Source organism: Cavia porcellus, unplaced genomic scaffold, assembly GCF_034190915.1.
Source record: "Cavia porcellus strain 051 isolate PalLab524CR breed Dunkin Hartley unplaced genomic scaffold, mCavPor4.1 scaffold_1, whole genome shotgun sequence".
NCBI lineage: Eukaryota > Metazoa > Chordata > Mammalia > Rodentia > Caviidae > Cavia > Cavia porcellus.
The window spans coordinates 101577042-101599642 of NW_026947484.1; the positions used below are offsets into that span (position 1 = coordinate 101577042).

At 39.9% G+C, this 22601-nt stretch overlaps 1 protein-coding gene and 1 pseudogene across 3 annotated transcripts in view; both read left to right on the top strand.

The window, feature by feature from the left end:
* The first annotated feature begins 1902 nt into the window (after nucleotides 1-1902).
* Nucleotides 1903-9961, top strand: LOC100712786 (26S proteasome regulatory subunit 10B-like; annotated as a pseudogene).
* Nucleotides 9685-22601, top strand: part of Tek (TEK receptor tyrosine kinase) — a 130564-nt gene continuing 117647 nt past the window's right edge. For 2 of the 3 annotated variants that reach the window (XM_063252174.1, XM_063252168.1), the window contains exon 1: nucleotides 9685-10231. Coding sequence is in view for 2 of the 3 variants with exons in the window: in XM_063252168.1 (XP_063108238.1) it covers nucleotides 10153-10231 (79 nt within the window). In the remaining variant the exon portion in view is untranslated. The remainder of the gene's footprint in view (nucleotides 10232-22601) is intronic. The other variant, XM_063252170.1, reaches the window with a different exon arrangement.

Sequence of the window (22601 nt, forward strand, 5' to 3'; positions counted from 1 at the left end):
GTGTGTGGATTGATTTTCTTTCTGTTGGGTCATACTTAGAAGCAGAATTGCTGGATTATAAGGTAAATGTGTTTAAGCATTTGAGAAACTGTTGGTCTCTTTTTCAAGGGACTGAACCATTTATACTCCGTGAAGCAATATCTGAGGGCTCAGTTCACCATATCCTCGGTAACACTTGCTTTTGTCTTTTTCATTGTAGTTACTCCAGCAAATGTGACATGCGATCTCATTTTTTAGTTTTAAACATATTTTCAATCATTCTTAACTTTAGTTCTGCCTTCTTGTGATTTCCAGTAATCTCTGCTCCTTTAGAGGTTCTACAGTATATATTGCTTCCCTGCACTTATCACTTAGCAGTAGGATTTCTGTTTCTGCTGTATCAGTTATTTCTGGTCTAACAATTTCTAGTTTCCAAAATTTCATGGTATCTTGTCTTCTGTTCCATTTACTTTGCCTTGTTAGTTTTATGTCCTTTGTAAATTTCTCTAGTTTATTGAAGTTTTAGAGGGAAAAGTAATTAATGCATACAATTAATTCACTATCCTTAAGTAAGAAATTTATTTTATTTGTATTTGCACTGTGGCGTTCATTTTTATTTTTAAAGGAGAATGAAGTTTGACAGATGTTTCCTGTTTCTGAGGTAATCAAGACACAAAGCACACTGAATGAAACATTTGTCTTGGAAATAAGTGAAAACAGAAGCATACTTGAATTATTCATATTTTGTACTCATGCAATCACTTAAAATTATGTGAGCATAGCCTGTATTGTTTTCATCTTTTAAATTCATCAAGCTTTATACAAGTGGTGAATATTAACTTCATTTTTAGAGCTTTAAGAATAAAAATGGTGGTACTCATTTTCCTATGCCCTGTCCAAGGCAGAACACTAAATATTGTATATACAGTATCTCACTTGATCTTTATGAGGATGTGATGAGGTTAGTACTTTCAAAATATGGTCATTGATGAGGAAGCTGTGACTTAATGTTAATGGGCAGTGATGGTGGGGTTAGGTGTTTATACTTGCTTTTCTGTTCCCAATGCCAGTTCTGTTAACACTTTACACTGTTCTAGGGGACACTATTTGTTCAGTTCATAAAGCAGGGTGGGTTGGTTAAATATGCCAGGTCATGAATTGCGTATATTAATGTTTATTCTTTTTGTGTATGGGTCTGTAGGTTGTATTAAAACATCTCTAGGGGCTGGGGATTTAGCTCAGCGGCATAAGTGCCTGCCTTGTAAGCAGGCAGTTGTGAGTTCAATCCCCGGTACCGATAAAAGGGAAAAAGACAAAAACAAACAAACAAACAAACAAAAAACCTCTATACTTTCATCTACATTTTAAACACATATGAATTCTTAAGTTCTTCCTAGTTATGGATTTTTCTATTTATGTCAGACCACTTATCATTAATTAACATTAATGAGAGGTGAAATGCTAGTTTTAGAAGTGAGCATATAATAGAATATAGACTTTGTTATGTGCAACAAATTACTGCACAGATTTATGCTCCTCTGTCAAATGTAAGAGAAATGAAATGTCTGCGTACTTCATAAAAATTTAGTTTCTATTTTGAGTTGTCTTTGTTAAATTCCTCATTGTTTTATTGTTCTGCATCTGACAAGATTACTATCTCGGGATGGGTGTGGTTGAAGAGATGATACCCACATCTAACATTCTTTCCAGGTTCATTTTGTTCCTCATCTTTTAACCACTTCACTGAAATAGTTCATAGGCAAAGCTTTCAGAACAAAGGGGGAGCTTACAGAAGGTCCCCGAGGAGGGACTGGAATGTGGCTGTGGACAGGGATATGCCAGGAACCTTGAGGGAGGCATTGTGCCTGCAGTGTGGAGAGCGAAGAGCGGGCAGCACCAGATAAAGCTCAAGAGCTTAACCGGATGCTCCTGCAGGGCACTGTAGGCAAGGCCAGTAGTTCACAGTACAGAGCTGATGAGTCGACCTTGAGTCACAAAGGGCAGGGGACTTCCATGCAGCCTTTTGATGAAAGGAGGTATTTGGTCCTGAGTCTAGTAGTTTTGGAGTAGTGTTCAGACATTAGAGGATTATTATCACTTTAGGGTGACATGCCTATAGTCCTGAGTGGCTAGAAGGGATATCTTCAATATTATTTTTGGACACATGTTCATGGAGGTTCTCTTATGTACAAACAAGAATCTCCATTTAGAAAGATTTTCCTGGACATTTAAGTCATCAATGCTAATAGCACTGAAATGAACATACTCCTGCTTATGTAGGAACTAAGTGATCTTCCTTTATTTGATTTTTCATAGTATCAAAAATGCTAAATAGCATTTAAAGTCTCTATATATTATGTTCTTTTATCATTTATAGAAGTAGCTGCTCAAGATAGAGATCAATATGACACAATTGCTGCCTTTGGGAACCCTTATCTAATGAGAGAGACAGGCAGGAAAATATGCTACAAAGAAGGGCGGGACTGCAGGAGAGTCTTGATGTGAGTGTTTCTGTAGCGCTCACAGAAAACTGTCACAGCTGATGACGATGATGGTAGCTGTTATTCTTAGGCATTATGCTAGATGCTTTGAACAAATTATATAAAAATAGCAGCCTTACACTTGCCCTAGTCTCCTCCCTCTACACTATCCCTAACAGTCATTGAAATTAATGTTTCTATTACTTTAATTTTTGTTGTCTCCTCCTTTGGAGCTGTTAGAGTCTTAGTTCAGATTTGGATGATCCTTACATGCCACATTGCAATACTCATCTGTCATAAGTTTTCCTGTCTTTAATCTCTACAAATTTGTGTCACTGTTATCTTCCTAAGATAAAAATTCAATCATAACACTCCCTGATTTAAAATCTCTTGTCCAATCTAGCTCCAGATTTGTTTTATGGAACTTGAGTCTGGCTATGTTTCTCTCTTTTGTCCCTACTCAATTACATTTCCCTTTAGGTGGTCCGCACTTTGTGTTTTGGCTCAGACTGCTGATTCATTAGTCAAAAAAGCTTATCTTCTCCCCTCTCCACTGTCATGATTCAGTTGGTAAACAAAACTTCAAGCATCTAGCTCGTTTCCTTCTGTATGACCTTTGCTAAGGTGGAGGTATGAATAAAGAACGGTGAAAAATGGTCTGCTGTGTTATACTTCAAAAATTACCATCATTAATATTAAAATAGGCTTCTAGATAAGCAAAATTATTGGAAATAAAGATATTAAATAATTAAAAATGGGTCAAATTAAGACAAGTAACAAACATTATTTCCTATGTGAGTAAATGAACTTTCAAAATGACTTTCAAAATACACAAAGGAAAATTCATAGCACCAAAAGGATAACTACAAATTCATAAATTTAGGAGAAACTTTAATACTTTGCTCTTAGAAACAAAAATGGAAAGGAAATAAATAGGCATATAAAGGACTTAGTACTATGAGCTAACTTAAAATTTAAATATCTAATTAGAATTAAAATTAAAATTTAGCTGAGCATGATGGTGCATGTCCCCAGTTCTCAGGAGACTGAGGCAGGAACATCACTGTGAATTCTAGGACAGCCTGGGCTACATAGTGAGTTCGAGGTCAGCCTGCACTAAAATAGTGAGACCTTGACTCAACCTCCCCTGCCAAAAAATTAAATTTAAAAATTTAAACACCCTAATCAAAAACAGCAGAGTATATACTCTGTATGTGTACATGAAACATTTAACAAGATAAACCACATTCTGGGCCACAAAGCCAACCTTAGAAAATGTAAAAGAATAATTATCCAAAGGGTATTCTCTGATCACAACAGAATCAAACTGGAAATTATTTACAGAAAGAGACCCAGAGGGCCAGAGATATAGCTCAGCAGCATAAGTGCCCACCTGGCAAGCTCAAGGTCCACGAGTCTGATTCCTGGTACAAAAAAAGAAAAAAAAAAAAGAAACTTAGAAACACCCCCCACATTTCTGGAAATGAGATAACATACTTCTAAATTCACTCAATAAATGAAAACTATATGAAATGGGAACTAAATTAAAATAAAATTTCACTATATTAAATGTTTAAGCTAAAGTAATCCTTAGAGGGAAACGTAAGAGGAGGCTCACATTACACAGTAGTTTCTTGATTGGTTCTGGGCGGCCCACTGTGGGGAGGGGGGCGCTCAAGGGAGATTTTCCTGTGTGAGGTTCCCCGGGCTAAAAAACGCATGCGTGGCTTTGTGCGGTGGTAGTGGCTTAGTCTTTGAGGTTTATACGAGGTGTGATTATTGCTAACAAGAAAGCATTGTGCAAGACAACAAGGCCACACAAGGCAAAGCAGAGCCCAAGGGCACAAGAGCAGGCCACGTCCTTACTGTATAATTCTTCCACGGGTGGTTGTCTCCTATCTACATTCTCACATAACACTGTAACCAGCACACAGGTGATTACTCGTGCTAAGTCATAGTTACATATTTGTGTCACACTGTGTGCCTGCGTTAGGCAAGCGGGGTCCTGTCTAGAGCTTTGAAACAGCCTGAGTGGTTTCCTACAGTTCTCCATTTTCTAAGACCCATGGAGCAGAGTGTGTCTGAGAATTTTTGTTTACGAATTACCTTTATTTTACACCTGGGATTTCTATCTCATGCTGAAGATTCTGAATCCCAGAGAAGAACTGTTCAGTCTTTTTTTAGGCTCAGAAAACCCAGCAGCGTTTATTAAATGGAGCCACTATCCTGGATAATAATGGAAAGAAATCACTGCCAGCCACAGAAGTTCATACCTCATACTGAGGTTTGTTTACTGGCCACTGACCAAATCTAAGGGGTCCATTCATTCTGGTAAAACAGATTTATTCAGAGCTACCCCTGAGGAAATGGAGGGCCCCTTTGCCCCAAGTCGTCATCTCATCAGTTGTGTTGGGGTCTTTTAGATCAAGGGGATGGGCATGATGGAAGGGGATACAGTGGAAGAATAGACAGGTTCAGGCCTGCTCCATCTCTTCCTAGACTGGACCTCTTCGGGCCTTGCCTAAAGAAATGATACTGGCTTGACCTCCCTCTCTCAGGGTCTGTATGTCCATTCCTCTGGATGAGAAGAGGTAGGGGAGCCATTTACGCCCTAGGTCTGAGGAGTTTGGAGAAGTTACTTGTCTTTAAAGGAAAATAAATCTAAATTTAAAGTTCTGTCTTGCAGTTCTGATTATAAGATGGGATCATCCTTATGGATTTCGGAAGGCGAAATTAAGCCACATCTCTTTTCTAGATAGTGGAGAATTAAGTTATACCAAAAAACATATCTGGCCCAATGAATGATGACTTCTAGTCACGGCGAACCCTAGAGTTAAGGTGCTCAGGACTACTGCGAGAAGCTGCTGGAGCACAAGGAGACTGATGGCTGTCTGAAAGATTTAAGAGAACAATTGAAAGAACTTACCAAGCAGTATGAGTAGTCTGAAAATGTTCTGCAAAATGTTGGGCAGATTGTAGGTGAAGTGGTTAGACAATTAACTGAAGAAAAATTCATTGTTAGAACTCCAAATGGACCAAGATATGTTGTGGGTTGTCATCCACAGCTTGACAAAAGTACACTGATGCCAGGAATAAGAGTTGCCTTGGATATGACTACACTATCATGAGATATTTGTTGGTCTATTGGTTACAGTGTGTCTGATGAGGACCCTGGGAATGTTTCTTATTCTGCGATTGGAGGGCTGTCAAAACAGATTCAAGAACTAAGAGAGGAAATTCTGTTACCTCTCCCAAACTAACAATTATTCCAGCATGTGAGAATAATACCTCCAAAAGGCTGTTTGTTATATGAACCGCCAGGCACAGGAAAAGCACTTGGCACAAGCTGTTGCTACCCAGCTGAACTCAATTTCTTAAAGGTTGTATCTAGTTCTATTGTAGCACAAGTACATTGGTTGAAGTGCTTGTTTTGTTAGTGAAATGTTTAATTATGCAAGGGACCATCAGCCATGCATCGTTTTTATGGATGAAATTGATGCGATTGGTGGTGGTTGGTTTTCTGCGGGTGCTTCAGCTGACAGAGATTTGGAGAATTTTAACAGAGTTATGGAACCAGATGGATGGATTTGATACCCTGCATAAGTTAAAATGATCATGGCTACAAAGAGACCAGATACACTGAATCCTGTACTGCTGGATCCGGGAAGATTGGATAGAAAAATACATATTGATTTACCAAATGAACTAGCAAAATTAGATATATTGAAAATCCATGTAGGTCCCATTACAAGCTTGGTGAAACAGATATTAAAGCAGTTGTGAAACTTTCAGATGGCTTGAATGGAGCATACCTGAGAAACATTTGTACTGAAGCAGGTGTGTTTGCAAGTCATGATTTGTAGTTCAGGAAGACTTCTTGAAAACAGAGAAGTGGCTGATTCTAAGAAGCTAGAGGAAAAATCAGAGTATAAACCTTTTCAGTTTACTGAAAGATTTTTGATGGCTGCAGGACAGACTCAATGTAAAAATAAAGTTAAGGAAAATAACATGTATATTGGCAATGATCTCATTAAAAGTGAATAAATAAAATGTATATGAACATCATAAAAACTAGTATGTAATTCAGTAATTCAGTTTTAAAATTGGTACAGAAAAAAATTTTATGTTAATGTTGTATTATTGCAGAAGTTATAAGAGTTAAACTTTTCATATTTGCAATGTGAGCATTTTTTAAAATATTGAAAGTAGTTTGATATAGTATGAGAGCATTTCTATGACTTATTTTATGTGATGTTTTCCTCATCCTAAAACTGAATAAAACCTGTTTGGTTTAGTTCTTAAAAAAAAAAAAAGATATCTGGATTGCACAGAGAAGAATGAAATGGAATCAACATCTGGCTAATAGAAGGAAGAACTTGTGTAGTATTTCTGGATAATAGTACGACTTTCTGACAGAATTAAGGAAAACAATAAAACTGAACTGCTTTTCTGAATAAGAGAGGAAGTCAGCCCAGAGAAAACAGCAAGGTAGCACTTTTAACCTGCAAGAAAGTCAACAGGAGGGCAGATAAGTAAATATTACTTCCTTGAATGGCTATCAAGCACAGAGGAAGTTTGTGCCTAAGGAAGGAGGTTCCTGGAGCCTGTATCCAAGGCTTTTCATGACTGTTATATAAGACTTGAGGCCAGGAATCTCACAGGCCTCAGCTGTGATACTTTTAAGAGGGAGCACAAGTACAACCTTCCCAGACTTTCACAGTGACACAGATATGAAACTTGCATATTCTTTGAACTTCCTAGAAGAAAGGAGCTCAGAAATTAACACGGAGACTGAGAATGGAAACATTTTTTGTCATTTAAGACTGATGAGATGTTAGAACCAGAAGAGAAAGTACCCAGTCAAAATATTTTTGAGTTCTGAGGTCTTGCGAGCTCTTTCCAGAGTTTCTTTCCAGGTTCTTGTCCTGAATAAAGAATTGGACAAGCTAAGTGAAAAAGGTACTGAGATTTTACATTTCCTAACGGTAGGAAGGAAACACTCTGCAGGGAGAGAGCACGTCTCTGAGGAAGAGAGATCACAGTGACCAGAGGCTAATGGAGAAGTCTTTTGTATCCCTCACTCGTCAGGCTGGTGTCTTATCTAAGCTGTCCTATTAAAAACCTGTGTGATTTTGAACGAGAAAACTGAAGATAGCAATTTTTCCCAGGTGAAGCGCTTGGGAAGTATTCTCCTGCTCATGGGTCCTTGCTCCGTGATTGACAGGTCCCTCTCACTTGCCCGCCCTCTGGCCATGCTCTCATCTCCTGTCTCATAAACACTTCATTTTACAGTTGGAGAAATGGTGCTAGATATGGAGAATGACCTGCCCAAGGCTCCATAGAATACTGCGACGTTGCTGGGGTTAGGACCTAGAATGCCTGAGTCAAGATTGGTCTTTTACAATGTCATGTTTAAGGTTATATCACAGAACAAGAGTGGCTTTTTGGAAGAAACTCTTAGGACCTAAATGAAAAACAATGGAAAAATGAAAAGTAAAGTTATTAGCATCTAATGAAAACCTTCAATGAACTAGGCACAGTACTGAGTGTTTTTACATATTCTAAACCTCAGTGAATCTGCTCAAAAAACCAAGGTGTACTGCCATTTGATAGCTGTTGAAACTGGTGTTAGGCGATTAAAAATTTTGTTTCAAATACTTGTGCCTGAGTGTGTATCTGACTGCAGGTCAGGTGTGCTTGAAGAATGGCACCTGGAGTTTTCCACTCCTACACTCGGCTCCATTAACAAGCATCCCTGATATTATAAGACTTGGGGTAGAAATTAGTAAAGATTATCAGCATCTGACTTTCCCTCTGGTAGGAGGTCAGGAACTAAAATATTCCTCCTGGATGAAAGCAGGTAATAAACAAGGTATTCTAAAGTCGCAATTCATATTGTGAAAACAATGTTTATTTCAATAAACATTGAAATAACAGGATTTCTGTGCTTGTGTTAGATGTCATTACTCCAGTGGTTCTTTTCCTTTTGGCTCATGGACTTTCTCTGCTCTTACACTTTTTATTTTAACCTAATCATTTTTGTTTTCTACACAGATATTTAAAAATATTTGTATATAATTTATTTCCAAAACACTGTTGGTTTATAACTATGGGGTTTTTTGTTTTATTTTAAAGAGGATAAAACCAAGGAAAATAAAACAATAAAACCAATCAAAATAAATCAGTGTAAGTGAAACAAGACTTCAAAACCTCACAAAATCAGCAGTAGTTGCTATACCTTTATTGTCTTCAAAATAGCTGCAGATACCTTCGGACATAGAAATCGAAACAGAACAGAAACAATAAAAACAAAGCAATGAATGCAATAAAGGACTTCAAAATAAGCTAACAGCAAACCCAAAATGGCTACCATACTGTGTCTTGCTATTTTTTTAATAGCTGCTCATGCCATCAGGTTTAACACAAAATAAAAAAGAATAAAACCCAACCCAAGAAAACAATGAAAATGATATGGTTTCCTTCACACAGATTGCCTGTTTGTTGGCTATGCTCCCAAAGATATTCATGCTTTTGGCTGCAACTTTAATTTCTATGAATATTTCATCTGAAGACAAGGCCTGATTCTCTCTCCCCACAATCCGCATATGGTGGAGAGAGGATTGCATGTGGCTGTCCCCATCCCAGCAACGGCCCATGCATGGCACTGGTTTCCAGGTGGCAATCACCTCCTTGTGAGGCCTGGTCCCCCCACCTCCAGTTCGCTAATGGCTTGGGATTTGTTTTTTGAGACAGGTCTCACTACGTAATCCAGGCTGGTCTGGAGCTTGTGACAATCCTGCTTCAACCTCCAGAGTGCTGAAATTATATTTGTGTGCCACCATGCCTGGCAAGAAAACTAAAATTATCAACATTATTAAAATCTTATTGCTGGTTCTTAATAAATTAGATCACCTTCAAATGAAATATTCATAGAAACTAATGTTACAGCCAAAAGCAGGAATATCTTTGGGCTCATAGCCAACAAATAGGCGATCTGTGTGAAAGAAAACAGGCCACAATTTAGGGCTTTAGTCTCTCATGGTTACACAGAGCACTGACCTCACTGGTTCTCGCTCAAATTAATTGACTTCTAGGTTGTGTTTTCTCATCACGGGAAATTTCTTTTCTCAATTCAAACCACGTGGGTTATAATGAGGAAACAAAAGCACAAACTGCTCCCCACACCCAAAAGCCCCTTCTGTTAGGGATCCCAGGTGGACCGAGAGAGCTATTAGAGGGCTGGTCCTCAGCACATACCATACATAGGTGGAGGGCTTGTTGTTCTCAGTTCCCCGCCTATTAGAGGATACCCCTATTGTTTCTGAAAATGCTGACCAGGATCCAAACTTCTAGCAAAAATCCCTCTACCCCCTACAACTGCAGCAAACGCAGGAGCAGAAGCGGCAGATAAGTGTTTTGATAAACTGCGAGATGGAGTGCTTGCAGTGCCCCCAGCACTGCTGATACCGAATGCCTTTAAGATACAGCTTTTCCCATCCTAATCTACAAAGGAAACAGGAAAAAGGAACTTAAAACTCCCTGTGCTCAGACAGCAATGAGACTGTTACAGCCTGCTTCGGAGCTGTTCTTTCTTGTGTCTAACTTGTAAACAAGAGCTGGTAGAACATGCAAATGGAAAGTCACAAAGCTCTGGGTTTCTGAAGGAATCCTTGGACCTCATGCACATCTGTGGATGCTGGATGGAGAGATCTGGGGAAGCATGGACTCTTTAGCCAGCTTAGTTCTCTGTGGAGTCAGCTTGCTCCTTTCTGGTAAGTTTTGACTTTATGTTTTTATTTTGGAACGTCAGTGGCCTCTGGGCGCTCCCATCAGATCTTAGTTCTGGTTATCAGGGAGATGGTGTGGCATGGGCACTGTTTCTTTGTGATTCCCCATTCAATACATGAAGGGATCGAAATTCAGAGTTCCTGTGGCATGCTCTGTTTCCTAGCGTTTCTCTGCTGGATGATTGCCTGGTCTGATGCCATAGATTCCCTGAGGACAGATTAAGTCATTTAGTGGAAGAAATCTGTGTACTGTGGTATATTTTCTGCTCTTCATTCAAGAGTGTTTCCTTAGTAATAATAAACAGGACAAAACCTGGTTTAATCTGCCTGAAGGAATATCTTCAGTAAGTTTTTTTGAAAATGAAATTTGTGCTGAGTATTGTGGGTACCCAGCTAAGAGAATGTTTAGATTGTCCTTAGAAAATAAGAACTAAAATGCTTTCCTGTAAATATTTCATACCTCAATCCTATTGTCATCAAAGCAGTCAAATTCTGGTCTCTTTCTTTTGTACCTGAGTTAGGGAAATTGGGACTATAATTTTTATTTTATTTTTTAAAAATCTGGCATATGAATAATTCAAGCAGTATCTACTGGGCCAAGGAAGCTAAAACCTAGGCAGTTACCAAGATCACCGGGCACGGGAGATGACTGAAACTCATTATGTAACGTGTTAAGGACCGGTTGGGAGAATGTGCCTGGGTTAGTGCACATATTGCACGGATTCCCTAGACAGTGCTGTGCTGCTGTGGCCCACTCAGCACACATGGCAGAGGCCCAAAGAGGCACCAGGACCTGAACTACGGATCACACGCACTTTATTGTCACGGATCTCTCCCTTTTGGTTTGAAAAACATCCCAATGTTTATAGAGAAAAACTGAATTGATAATGGAAGTGAAATTGGAATAATACATTGAATTTAATGGTGATAGCAATCATACAGTAAGAGATTTGCTTCAAATATAAGTATCTGTTATGTCACTTTTATATTTTTCTGTGTTTAAAATACAGAGCCCGCCAAAAATGTTTACACATTTCTGAGAGAAAAAAACTTGTATAAATATTTTAGTATTAAATTATTGAAACATCATGAAATTAATACAAGTTACCTTTGGCTTCTACAATTGCAAGAGGTGCTCAAAGTGGTGGCCAGTAGCTTCCAGATGTTTATTAGTAGGGCAAACTGCTGCTTAGGTAACTGCGGTCACTGAGATTGCTGCACATGCATTTTCAGTTTCTCCTCGAAGGGCCAGCAGTGTAGTGGGTTTCCTGCAATATACAACATCCTTTAGTAAAGGTCCCCCATGAATAAAATCTGCAGATGTTAAATCCAGAGAATGTGCACCCTATCCATGAGGTGTGTATGCAGGGTTTTTTGGTGGACTCTGTATTAAAGTACTAAAATTAAGTTAATCCATTAAGATAATAGAACTGCATATAAATTGCTTTTACAGCTCTTTAGTTTGCTTTCAACAACCAACATCTTAGAAATTTAACAATAGCTTAAGAATAAGATTGTAACACAAATTGCTGAAATAAAAGATTATCTTGGATAATGATTTCGGTATTTATAGAGAGATTGTTAATATTAATGTAGAGATTATATTTACTCCAATAATATACATGGTATTTATTTAGGGATTATGTTAATGTAGATATTGTGTTTACTCCAATAATATGCACACTTAAATAGTTAGCATTATTCCCCACTTTTGTTTTGCTTTCTAAGTGCTATGTTTATCAGTGACATGAAATCTGGAGCTGATTCGCCCCCAGGGACTGTAGTAATGCAAACCTCAGGCGTCTGCGGGAATGCAGACACCAGGTTGCCATGATGAACCTTGTAGGTTAAATTATATACAGTTCACATGCAAACGTACACACCCAGCTGTTCTCATTTATTATTTTTCTCTAAAATGACTTTGTTTTGATACCTGATAATAAAAGCTTAAAAACACTTTTATAACATCAAACAAAACAATTATGGGAGGGCTGGGGTTATAGTGCAATGGTAGGGAGTGCTTGCCTAATATTGCAGGGCCCTGGGTTTGATCCCCAGCACCATTATAAAAAGTTATGTGACTCAAATATTTTTTTGCATATCTAGACTTCAGTTCCATAACAAAACCATTATTGACTTTAGGAGTTAGAGGATCAAGAAGAAGGAGCAGGTCAGGCTCTTGTTAGACAGAAAGGGCACATTAGCAAAGTAGTTTCTAGGGTAGGTCTGTTGTGTTAAATCCTAACTTGCATTTGTGGTCTAAGCCTCAGTGAACATGAATGCTCAAGGTTTGGCCATTGCAGCAGCAAGAATCCAGCTTGTGGTTATCTACAGCCATAGGAACCTATTCTTGTAGTCAAACTCCACTAGTAGACTCCAGTAAAGGAGCAAGGCACTTTCACCTTGCCAGTTTGTCTCTAGTCCAGTGGGTGGTTTCAGACTTTTTTCTGAACAAGGAGAAAAATATGCCACATTTGCCTCAATAAAGGTGGATCTGGTGGCTGAACTCCTCATAAGCAGTTGTAAGAGATGTGTAGCTTACATAAGCCTCTCACAAACTACCCCAGATTCTGGGGATTTTCTCTCCCAGTCTAGTCAGAATCATTGCTGATTTCAGCTTACAAACAAGTTCTAGTAAACATATTGTCTTTCCCTTGCTCTCCCATCCTCCCCAAACCAGGCATCTCTTTCTACAGAGGTGTGTGTGTAGCCCCCAGAAAATCACTTGCACTTTCTGCTTTATCAGGGAATGTTCTATATGATCAACTCTGATAGTCTGGTGTCTTCATCTCCCTTTGCAATCTTATCTAACATTTTAAAGGCTAAATGGATTCAGAGAAACCAGTTATCTTGTCTGCGGTGACAGAGGAAATATAGTTATTAAGTCTGGAAAGTGGTTTGAGGTGGAACCTCCTCATTTGGAATGGTCTTGGAAGGCTAGAGTCAAGTCTGAGTAGTCAAGGGTGGAGGTCTAGAAGATGGAATAAGCAATGCTGTTGGAATTTCTGTATTCTCAAAGGAGAGAATTTTGCTTCCTTCACTTTTAAGTGTTGTATTTGTTGGAGTTTTCTTTCAGTCTTACTCTGAGAGAGCTTCTTGGAAGAGTTTAATTCTTCTAAGACATCTCTCCAAGAGGTATGCAGCCTTCCAGTCTGTCCCAAAAGAATGTGTTACGTCCTCTGGGCCTATGAATTCTTTTAAAATGATCAGTTTTGTCTCCTGAAGACCTCAGAAGATACCTTTGTGATTTTGTCACTTGTTTAGTCCCTGTAGATGGCTTAGTGGTGAGTATAAAGAATCAGAACTCAAATACATTTCTCTAGGCTGGAAGAGTGGGACCAAAACCAACAGATAACACTTCAGATAGATAAGTGCAAAGTTCTGCATTTGGGTACAGAAAACTAAATTATGTATGTTCAATTACCTGTATATGTGGGAGAGAACTGACTTATTGAATATTCTTGTTAATGACACCCAGGTTTTAGTGGTGCACGAAATTCATGTGCATCAACACATAATCTCATTGCTAGAAAGTAAGAAACACAGTATAACCTCTAAATCAGATTCCTTTGGTTCAGTGCTTAGAGCATACTGATCAAGTACTGAGTATCCTGAGGAATTTGACTGCAAATCTACTGGGCAAGCTGAAGGAGTTAGAAGCGTGAATTATGTTGCAGACCTGAGATTATATCAAAGCTCAAAGTAGATGACCATAAGCAAATTATTCAGTTTTTGAAAGCCACATTTTCTTCATCTTTTATGGATAAGAATACCAATTTTTCTCCTGGTTGATATAAAAGGATCAGATGTTACATTGCATTGCTTAGGCAGCAAGAACTCTCTTATTTAAATGAAGCCAGTATACTTGAAGACAAAGTGTTGCTACTGTATCTCATAGTTGCAGTCTCCTAGGTAACCTCAACATGATGCAAGCCCTCAGGTTTTGTGCTTGCCATTCCTCACTTTAATAAGCCGGAATACTTCTACTACTGTGCAGTGTCTCCCCTTCGTGATCTGTCCATCCCTGCTTATAGCCCATGTAATCTGACTTGGCTCATCTCTATAGGGTATGCATTATTTTCTCTTGGCTGTTGTTCTTGCTCTTCTATCCATTTAGAAATGACCTTTTGCATCTCCCTCCTGTATACACAAATCGACTAAACTTGCCTGGGCCAACTCTTCCTGCTGATGTTGTTCCTCTAACTCTGTGCAGGCCACAAAGACGGTCATTTTCAGTTTGGGTTTCTAGACTTGGTCCAGTTAACTCTCAACTCTTTCACAGTAGACATTATTTCTTTGGTCCTTAATGCATCAATTTAATGTTTAGTAATTTTTACCGAATGGGATACGATAGTCATAGTAAGAAATTGTTGCTATTCCATGGCAAAGCTAAAGGACAAGGGGAACACTGTAGAAGTTCAGCCATGATGGGATGATAATAATAATATGAGATCAATTGCATGTACATTGCAAATAATATTCATTCTTAATTTAGTTATCTTAAATATTTCCTGTAAACATAGTAAAAATTTGCTTTCTTTTGTTGTGGAACATAAAAGAGGTGCCTATAAACTGTTTTAACTAGAACTTTGCTCAGGGTAGGTATTTTGTGGTTGTTGAGTATTACACATAACATATGCACATTTTTTATCCAATAGACACTTACCAAGTTTTTTCATGCTCACCTTTGTTAATGTGTCATTCATTCACTCATCATTCTTTGAATCTATAGTGACTTATATAGGGCTTATTGTAGGTTGTGCACTGTACTAGGAAAATAACTATGAATAGTTTCCCCTCTCTGAGCCTACATTGTAGTGGGAAAAACAGATATAGGCAGATGAATTATAAAATTCTGTGACAAATTATATAACAGGTATTACACAAAATAGAGATATTCACAAAATCTGAGGCTTATTGAGGGCTACAAAAATGAAACAAAATATCCTAAATTAAACAAATATTTCTGTTTATTTTTTGCAGCCCAGGATAAAACCTAGGATCCCACACATGGTGGACAAACCCTGTGTTTCTAAGATAACCCTTAACCCTTAAATAGTTAATTAAACATTTAAAAGCAGAGTGTCAACTTTATTAATTGCTAAGTTGATTACAAAGAAAATGAATGACATTTGAAAATAATCCACTGGTTAGATTTCTCTCACTTTTCTAGAATTCTTAAAAATAGTCATAAATATTGTCCCAAATCACAGCCAGTTATGAGTTATGTGTAGCCGAATGACACAGTGGGCCATGCCTATGATCACTCTGCAAGACTATGGCAGGAGGATGACAAATTGGAGCTTAGCCTAGGCAACATGTTTGACTTAGTGAGACCTTGTCTCCAGATTAAAAAGGCTGGAGATGTACTCATAGCTCAGAGCAAAGTCCTTGAGTTAAATCTCCAATAGAGGAAAACAAATCTGGAAACAGAAAAATTAAGAAAATTTTTCATGCAGGGTAGGTGGAGTTCTATAGGGTGGAAGAGAGAAGGTCGGGGTCTGATGAGGAAAAGCCTTGTACATCATTTTATTTTATTTTCTAATCAAGTTCATTGGTACAGTTTAGATAATCACAATGGTCACATTCACCATAGGCAATTTGTGCCTGTACACGATACATCTTAGTTCCTCTTTCCCCTCCCCTCTCCTCCCCTCCTTAGTGACAAATCTTTGTTTCCATTTTATCCCCTTTCTCTCCTTTTTTCCTTTCCTCTTCCATCCACTCCCCCAGTTCCCTTTTCCCTTTGGACAATTCTTATTTCACCACACCTATTACACATTTTGGTTACACTTTCATTTTCTCACACCAGAGGGATAATGTGATATTTACACATGTCCAATGTATTTCACTTAAGACTATGGTCTCAAGGGCCATCCACTTAACTACAGATGTCTCAAGTTTATTCTTCTTAAAGCTTGCATTGCATTCTGTTCACTTTGAAATTTAGCAGGGGGTTTGTCCTATCATATCTGCTTTGTGCCTTGGAAAATTCACTGTAATAATAGTGTAGGATGGATGAATATGGTACATGCTATGGACTCAGTCATACCTGAAAGGGTGGGAGAGACAGAGAATAATCATTGCTTCAGCATTCAGATTGGACAGTGGTGGCATTGTTTGGTGTGCTGGGAACCATGGCAGAAGGAACTGATTGGAGATGGACTGAATGGAGGAACTATTTGACTTTGAAGTTACTTGTAAAGAGAGTTATTTAGCAAAATTTGTCTCTTCAGATCTAAAGCCCTCAAAAAGGGAATTTGGTAAGGGGTTGAAACATAGAAACCTTTGATTTATGGTAAGTGATTTAAGTGAAGGGAAGAGAAAAGATGAGACAGTCAAGGATTTAATAAAGAAGCAGTCAAGATACAACAGGCCAATATGATTTTTTTCCCCTGGGATTCTAGAGAATTGGTGTTGTGATAAAGACAGAAGGAGAGAGTTTTAAGAAGGGCACAGACAGAAAGGCGACGCTCTCCAGGCCTGGCATGGGCGGCAGCCTGCAGACGTGTTGTTTACTGAGAGCCTGCCAGCCTGGCAGCATTAGGAGCCGGAGCTGGGAGGGGGTCAGAAGATCAGCTGGCATCGCTCCCAGCCTTCAGGAAAGGGGATGTCTAAAGTTGCCTCCCTTAGATCTGGAATTTTTAACTGATAGCCCAATTCCCACCAGCCTGGCCAGATTCTTCAACCCACATCACACACACAGAATGATTTTCAGGTCTGGCTGTGCTCGCTTTCCTCCAGACCCACCCCCACTGCCTCTTTTTGTTCTTTCAGGAATCTGAATATCTTCTCCTTGGCTCCTTCTCAAAGACTGCAGCAGCAGGTGTGAAGATGTGGACCTGCCAGATGGGCAGACTGCTGTCTCTTCCCAGCACATCTGCTGATTGTGTGTGTGTGTGTGTGTGTGTGTGTGTGTGTGTGTGTGTGTGGCAGGGAGTGTGTTCCCACTATCTGGTAGCTAGCTCCATGTTGCACATGATGTAGGGGGGCCCAAAGATGGAGAAAATATGGGAGCCAGCCCAAGTGGTCAGTTAGGCACAGGGCTGAGGCTACTTGCTCCCTGCTTCTCCCAGCCCCTTGTGCAGGGCTTGACCAGTGAGGTGTGTGTGGTGGTCACACCCATCTCAGCAGATCTGTCAGCTTTCCCGCTTTTGTTAGAGGGTGATATCATGCTTCCTGGGGGGAGAGCTGGAAGACAATACTCCGCCACTTTCCTCCAGATACAATAGGCGGAGTCAGGAAGGCAGTATTGACATTGCTGGGGTTGGGAGGCACTCGCTGCTCTGTGGCCGTCAGATGGTGAACCAGCTTAACCTTGGCACACAGCGCCTGGCTTGTGCAAGGCGTCTGGTTACAGAGCCAAGGGGACTCCGCCCTGGGGACAGGAGCACTTTAGACATCTGGGAATCTTGGGATGGGCTTCACATTCCAACCCTTGTATCAAAAACAACTGCAAAGCAATAATCCGGTAATAACAAAAATGACTACTACAGATTGAGCCCTCTATGTGCAACATGATTTACACGTAACATGTTACAGTTTAACATGATTTTACATTTCTCATGAGAACCTGGTATAGTGTATTTTTTTTTTTTTTGTCTTTTTCCTTTTTATCGGTACCAGGGATCGAACTCACGACTGCCTGCTTGCAAGGCAGGCACTTATGCCGCTGAGCTAAATCCCCAGCCCAATAGTGTATGTTTTTAAATAGGTGAGAGTAAGCAAGGTTCATGAAGGTTAAATGCATTGCTCCAAGTTTAAATGTAGTGGATATCTATTGTTTTGGACTGCCTAACATTCCTACTTTTCAAGAGCTGCCGTGCTTTCTGTCCAAGTAATTCTGAAGGAACTAACTACTGATCCAGGATGTCCCGTCGGTCTGCTGACAGTTACTGATTCAAACAGAAGATGCAGGATCCAACGAAGCGAGTTAGGCTCTTTCCCTGGGAATTTACAAGGACTTTGAAAACAGGACACCTGTTTCTTCAGTGAGCACACTGTAATCCTGAATCTAGCAGCTTCTGTGGCCAGGGAAGGAAGGAACTGATTTTCTATAGCAGAGAATGAGTGACAGGTACTATGATGGTATTTGTTCCCTGCGACCAGCGGTTTGAGATCAGAGATCCCCAGGACCAGTGGTTTGCCTCTTCCAGTAGTGTGTGCCAGTTTCTTTTATCTGCTTGGGTTATTTTGAGTTGATCTGTGTATCTTGAAAGTGAATCATCCTGAATGTGTGCATGAGGAAGACAAGAGTTAAACCGAGAGTGACCTAGGCTCATTAAAACCTCTCACTGTCCTGTCTTCTAACTGATGTTTCACGGTCATCTCATGCTAGGTTTTAGAAAATGAGGATAGCAACACATATTCATGTGATTATGGGGATGGACTACTTTAAAATACTTAGTACAGTGTTGATACATGGTCAGTGCTCAATAAAAATCAGATGTTCTTAATCATTTATTTTTACATAAAGCTGGAGTCTCGTGTCACTTCATGGCAGTCCTTCTAACACATGTGCCTTTCTCGGAGGGCGCACAATTCGTGCCCATTGTAGAGCAGACTCTCTGGCTTCCCTTGGTGACTTAGTGTCTGTGTGTAAGGAACGAGGAGCGAGAAGTTCAGAGCTGTTTGTTCTTGGGTGTCTGGAGAAAGATCTAGATTGTGAGGTGAGGGATTCCTTCCTGTGATCCAACAAGACAGGGCTCTCCTCTTTTCTCTTGCTAGCCCCAATTTTCCGCTTTTCTCTAGGTGTTGGCTGAGCAGAAGTTCTAGAATGATCTGTCATCTGTAGTTTATTTACCCCAGACCTATTGCTTTCTAATTCTTGACGGTTTATGGAATTCAACTGGGACCTGCTTCACTTCTGATTAAGCTTGCTATTGGTTTTCTAGACACAAGCTGAAGTGGTGTATGTGTGCACGGGCATCTGTGCAAGACAGACATAAATAGCTCGGCCCCCGTTTTACAACATCTTTCTCCGAATTCCTTTTTCCCATGGTCTCAATTCTTTGTGCTCATAACCCTGGAAAAACATTTACTGATCTTCTGGGGTTGACTTGAACACCCACTCATTTTGCCTCAAGTAGCTCCCACTTCAGAATCAAGGGGTGGAGGGAGGTAATGGTGGCAGGTGGTTGTTGTCAGCAGCTTTTTAAACACTAGTTTTGGCTGACCGTACCAGCCTCCTATGACACTCACTCCCTCACACTAGGGGCAGTTCCCAAGCATTTACTTTGAGACCTCCATATCTTTATGTACGCTGTTTCCTCTGCCCATAATGCCCGTTCCGCTTACTTCCTGACACACTCATGATTAGAGGCTTAGCTTAGCTGTTGTGGTGCTTGACCTTTCTGTATGGATGAAGGCCCTGCGCTAGCCTGAAGTAAGAATGTATTCTGAGTGAAGAGGCATTTGTGCACATAGGTTACCTGGGACATGACCCTAGAGACTAAAGTAAGGGATCTATGCACATGTACTATCAAGTTGACCATTGCCACAGAAACCTGGTGCTTCAGACTGAGGGGCCTTATGAAAAGACACTCAGAAGGGTTCCCCTTGGAAGAAAAGGAGAGTCATTCGCTGTTTGCCAACCTCCTCTGTGCAAGGATGGTATGGATAGGAAGTGAGGTATACATCGATGTGCTCTGGGTGAGCTCCATAGAGATTGCATCTCCTGGGAACTCAGAAGTGGCCTCTGTAGGAGCAACCGGAAAGAGCTGGGATGAGGGGTGGGTTTACACTGATGCCCAGGAGGTGTCAGACACACCCATGCTTACCTCTGTCAGAATATCTAGAACATTAAATTGCAGTACATAGTTTGTTGGTTTTTATCCACTGACCATGAGCCGTGTTTAGTAGTTCAGTGGTCTTTAGCACCAGGGATACCTAGCACACTAGTGCTGGCAGAGAAATGTGTTAATAAGCAGATTTTCTTAGATTGAATGTTGATCAGTGCTTCTCTAAACGTATTGTGTATAGTACTATTTGCCTGCAAGATGGTTTTATGACTGTGTAACAGAATATTTGCTTTTGTTTTGTTACAGTACACCCAAAGTATCAAGCATGCTAAGCAAGTGGTTTAACACTGAGCTGTACCCTAAGCTTCTAGATGAATATTTTAAATTGTAATGTGATATATATATATACACACACACACATATATATATTTTACCTACATATCTATAGACAGATGTGTGTATATACATATCATCAATTATGTGATTTCATGAATATTGCTCAGTATGAGGCTAAGAAGTTGTTAATTAAAAATTGGTTAACAGAATAAGTTGTATATGCCTTGCAAGCAGGTGGTTGTGAGTTTGATCCCTCGTACCGATAAAAACAAAAAGAATAAATTGTATAGGTAGCTTATAGACTTAGTAAAAATCATGAAAATGATGCACAAATGCAGCTTGGGATACTCTCACCAGAGGAATCAGTTGCTTTCATCCTGTCCTTTTTAGAATTGCGTATATGCATATGTGCCAAATAAATAATGCAAAAGCAATTTGGGCATGGAATCATTCCTACAGTGACATGGACAAAGCAAAAGAGGTTTATGGTGATCAGCATTCTCACACGGTTATCTTTAGCTTCACTTTTGCCTTTCTCAGGAAACCTGTAATGCCAACATTTGTCAGTAGGACTCCAGAAAAACTTTGTCTACCCCTTGGGCAGAGTGAGCATCCTTAAGAAAAGTTCTGACAGTCACTGAGCAAACCATGGGGGACAGCCTGTTAATGGAGGATGGGAAGTTAGTTTTATGCATTGATTCTAGCTCACGTTTACCTTTGCTGTCCTGGGAATCTGCTAGGCATTGTTCCTAAGATAGACAGTTCAGGCAGGGACTTGACTTCTAGAAGCTTGCAGTCTGGTGGGTGAGAAGTCTGCTCTGTTAGAGGCAGACAGGAGCATGGCAACTATGGTGAATAATCCTGGGAGAGAGGAGGGTGAAGTCTCCCCCAGAGGGTGACATCTGAGAAAGGGTGGGTCAAATTAAGCCCTATGGAAAGTCAAGAGTAGAAGCAGAGAGAAAAGCATGAAAAATGCTTGGTGTGGCTCTGTGGCTCCACTATTGGGTACATTGAAGGAAAGAACAGGGTGTAAAGCCAGAAAAATGGGCAGAAAAGAAGGTAGCTTACCTGAAGTTGGCTGAGAGGCTGGGACAGACACTTAGGGGGAAGCCCTGGGGTGCAGAATGAAGCTGTGTGAGAAAGTGCAGTGGCCCAAGCCTGGAAAATACAGTGAGACCTTGTATCTTACAAAATAATAGCAATAAACAAATTAAAATTTTAGGCAAAATTTCTGTTACTCTCATGGAATTGGTATTATATAGACATTTCCAAAACACTAGGTTAAAAAAAAATGCTCAGTGCAATGTTTTAAGCTTTAGTTCAATTATTCTACATGATAGTGTATGAACCCTCAAAAACATCTACCCTCATTACTATGTATTTACTAACCCCAAATAACCCTTTAATTCATATAATTTGGAGACCATGTTGGGAGAAGTGTCCCATCACTGATACTCTCTACATATATCCTTCTTTCACCTGCAGCCAGTGATTGCAAAGAGAAGGACCTGACCTTTCACCAGCTCAGCCCTCTAATCAAACTTGGACACTGTCTCTAGGCTGTGAGACATCTCTAGAAAACAATTTAGGCTCACCTGCCCCATTTCTTTTCCTCTACTTCCTCCTCAGCTCATTCCCACACCCCATTCCCAATCATACGAAATGATTTGCAATAGCTCTAGTGATCACCGTCTCCAAGTTCTCTCCTTCCCTGCTCCTGCCTGCGCACTTCATGTGGTTGAAACGCCTTCCTTGGGTCATCCTTTCAGGACTTTTCATTTCCTTTTCCTGAACCCACATCACTCCTCAAAGTAAACATTCCTAGACCTACTTTGCTATCTTCTTGTTCTCCAGAAAAGCCTGGGCTCAAGTGAGCCTCTCACCTCAGCCATTTGAGTAGACAGAGTTTTGGGCCTGTGTACCATGCCCAGCCAATCCTTTTTAAAAAGTAGTATCACAAGGAGCTAATGTTCTGGATCTTTAGCGATCCTTATTCAAATCAACCTGTTCATTTTACACATGCCTACAGAGAGGTCAGCACTTTGCTCAACTTTAGTCTTCTCATTAGAGCCCAAGGTTTTCACTTTAGCAGAGTGTGGAAAGCAATGTAAATTGGAGCTTAAGGCAGGGATTTTGTAGTCATATTGCCTGAGCTTGTATCTCAGCTTTATTCTCATATGGTTAGTTATTCCTGCATAATAAACTACTTCTGAAACTCAGTGCCTAAACCAATACTTAAGAATTCTTGTGTTTGGGGTTATTTACAGCTCATTTCAGCT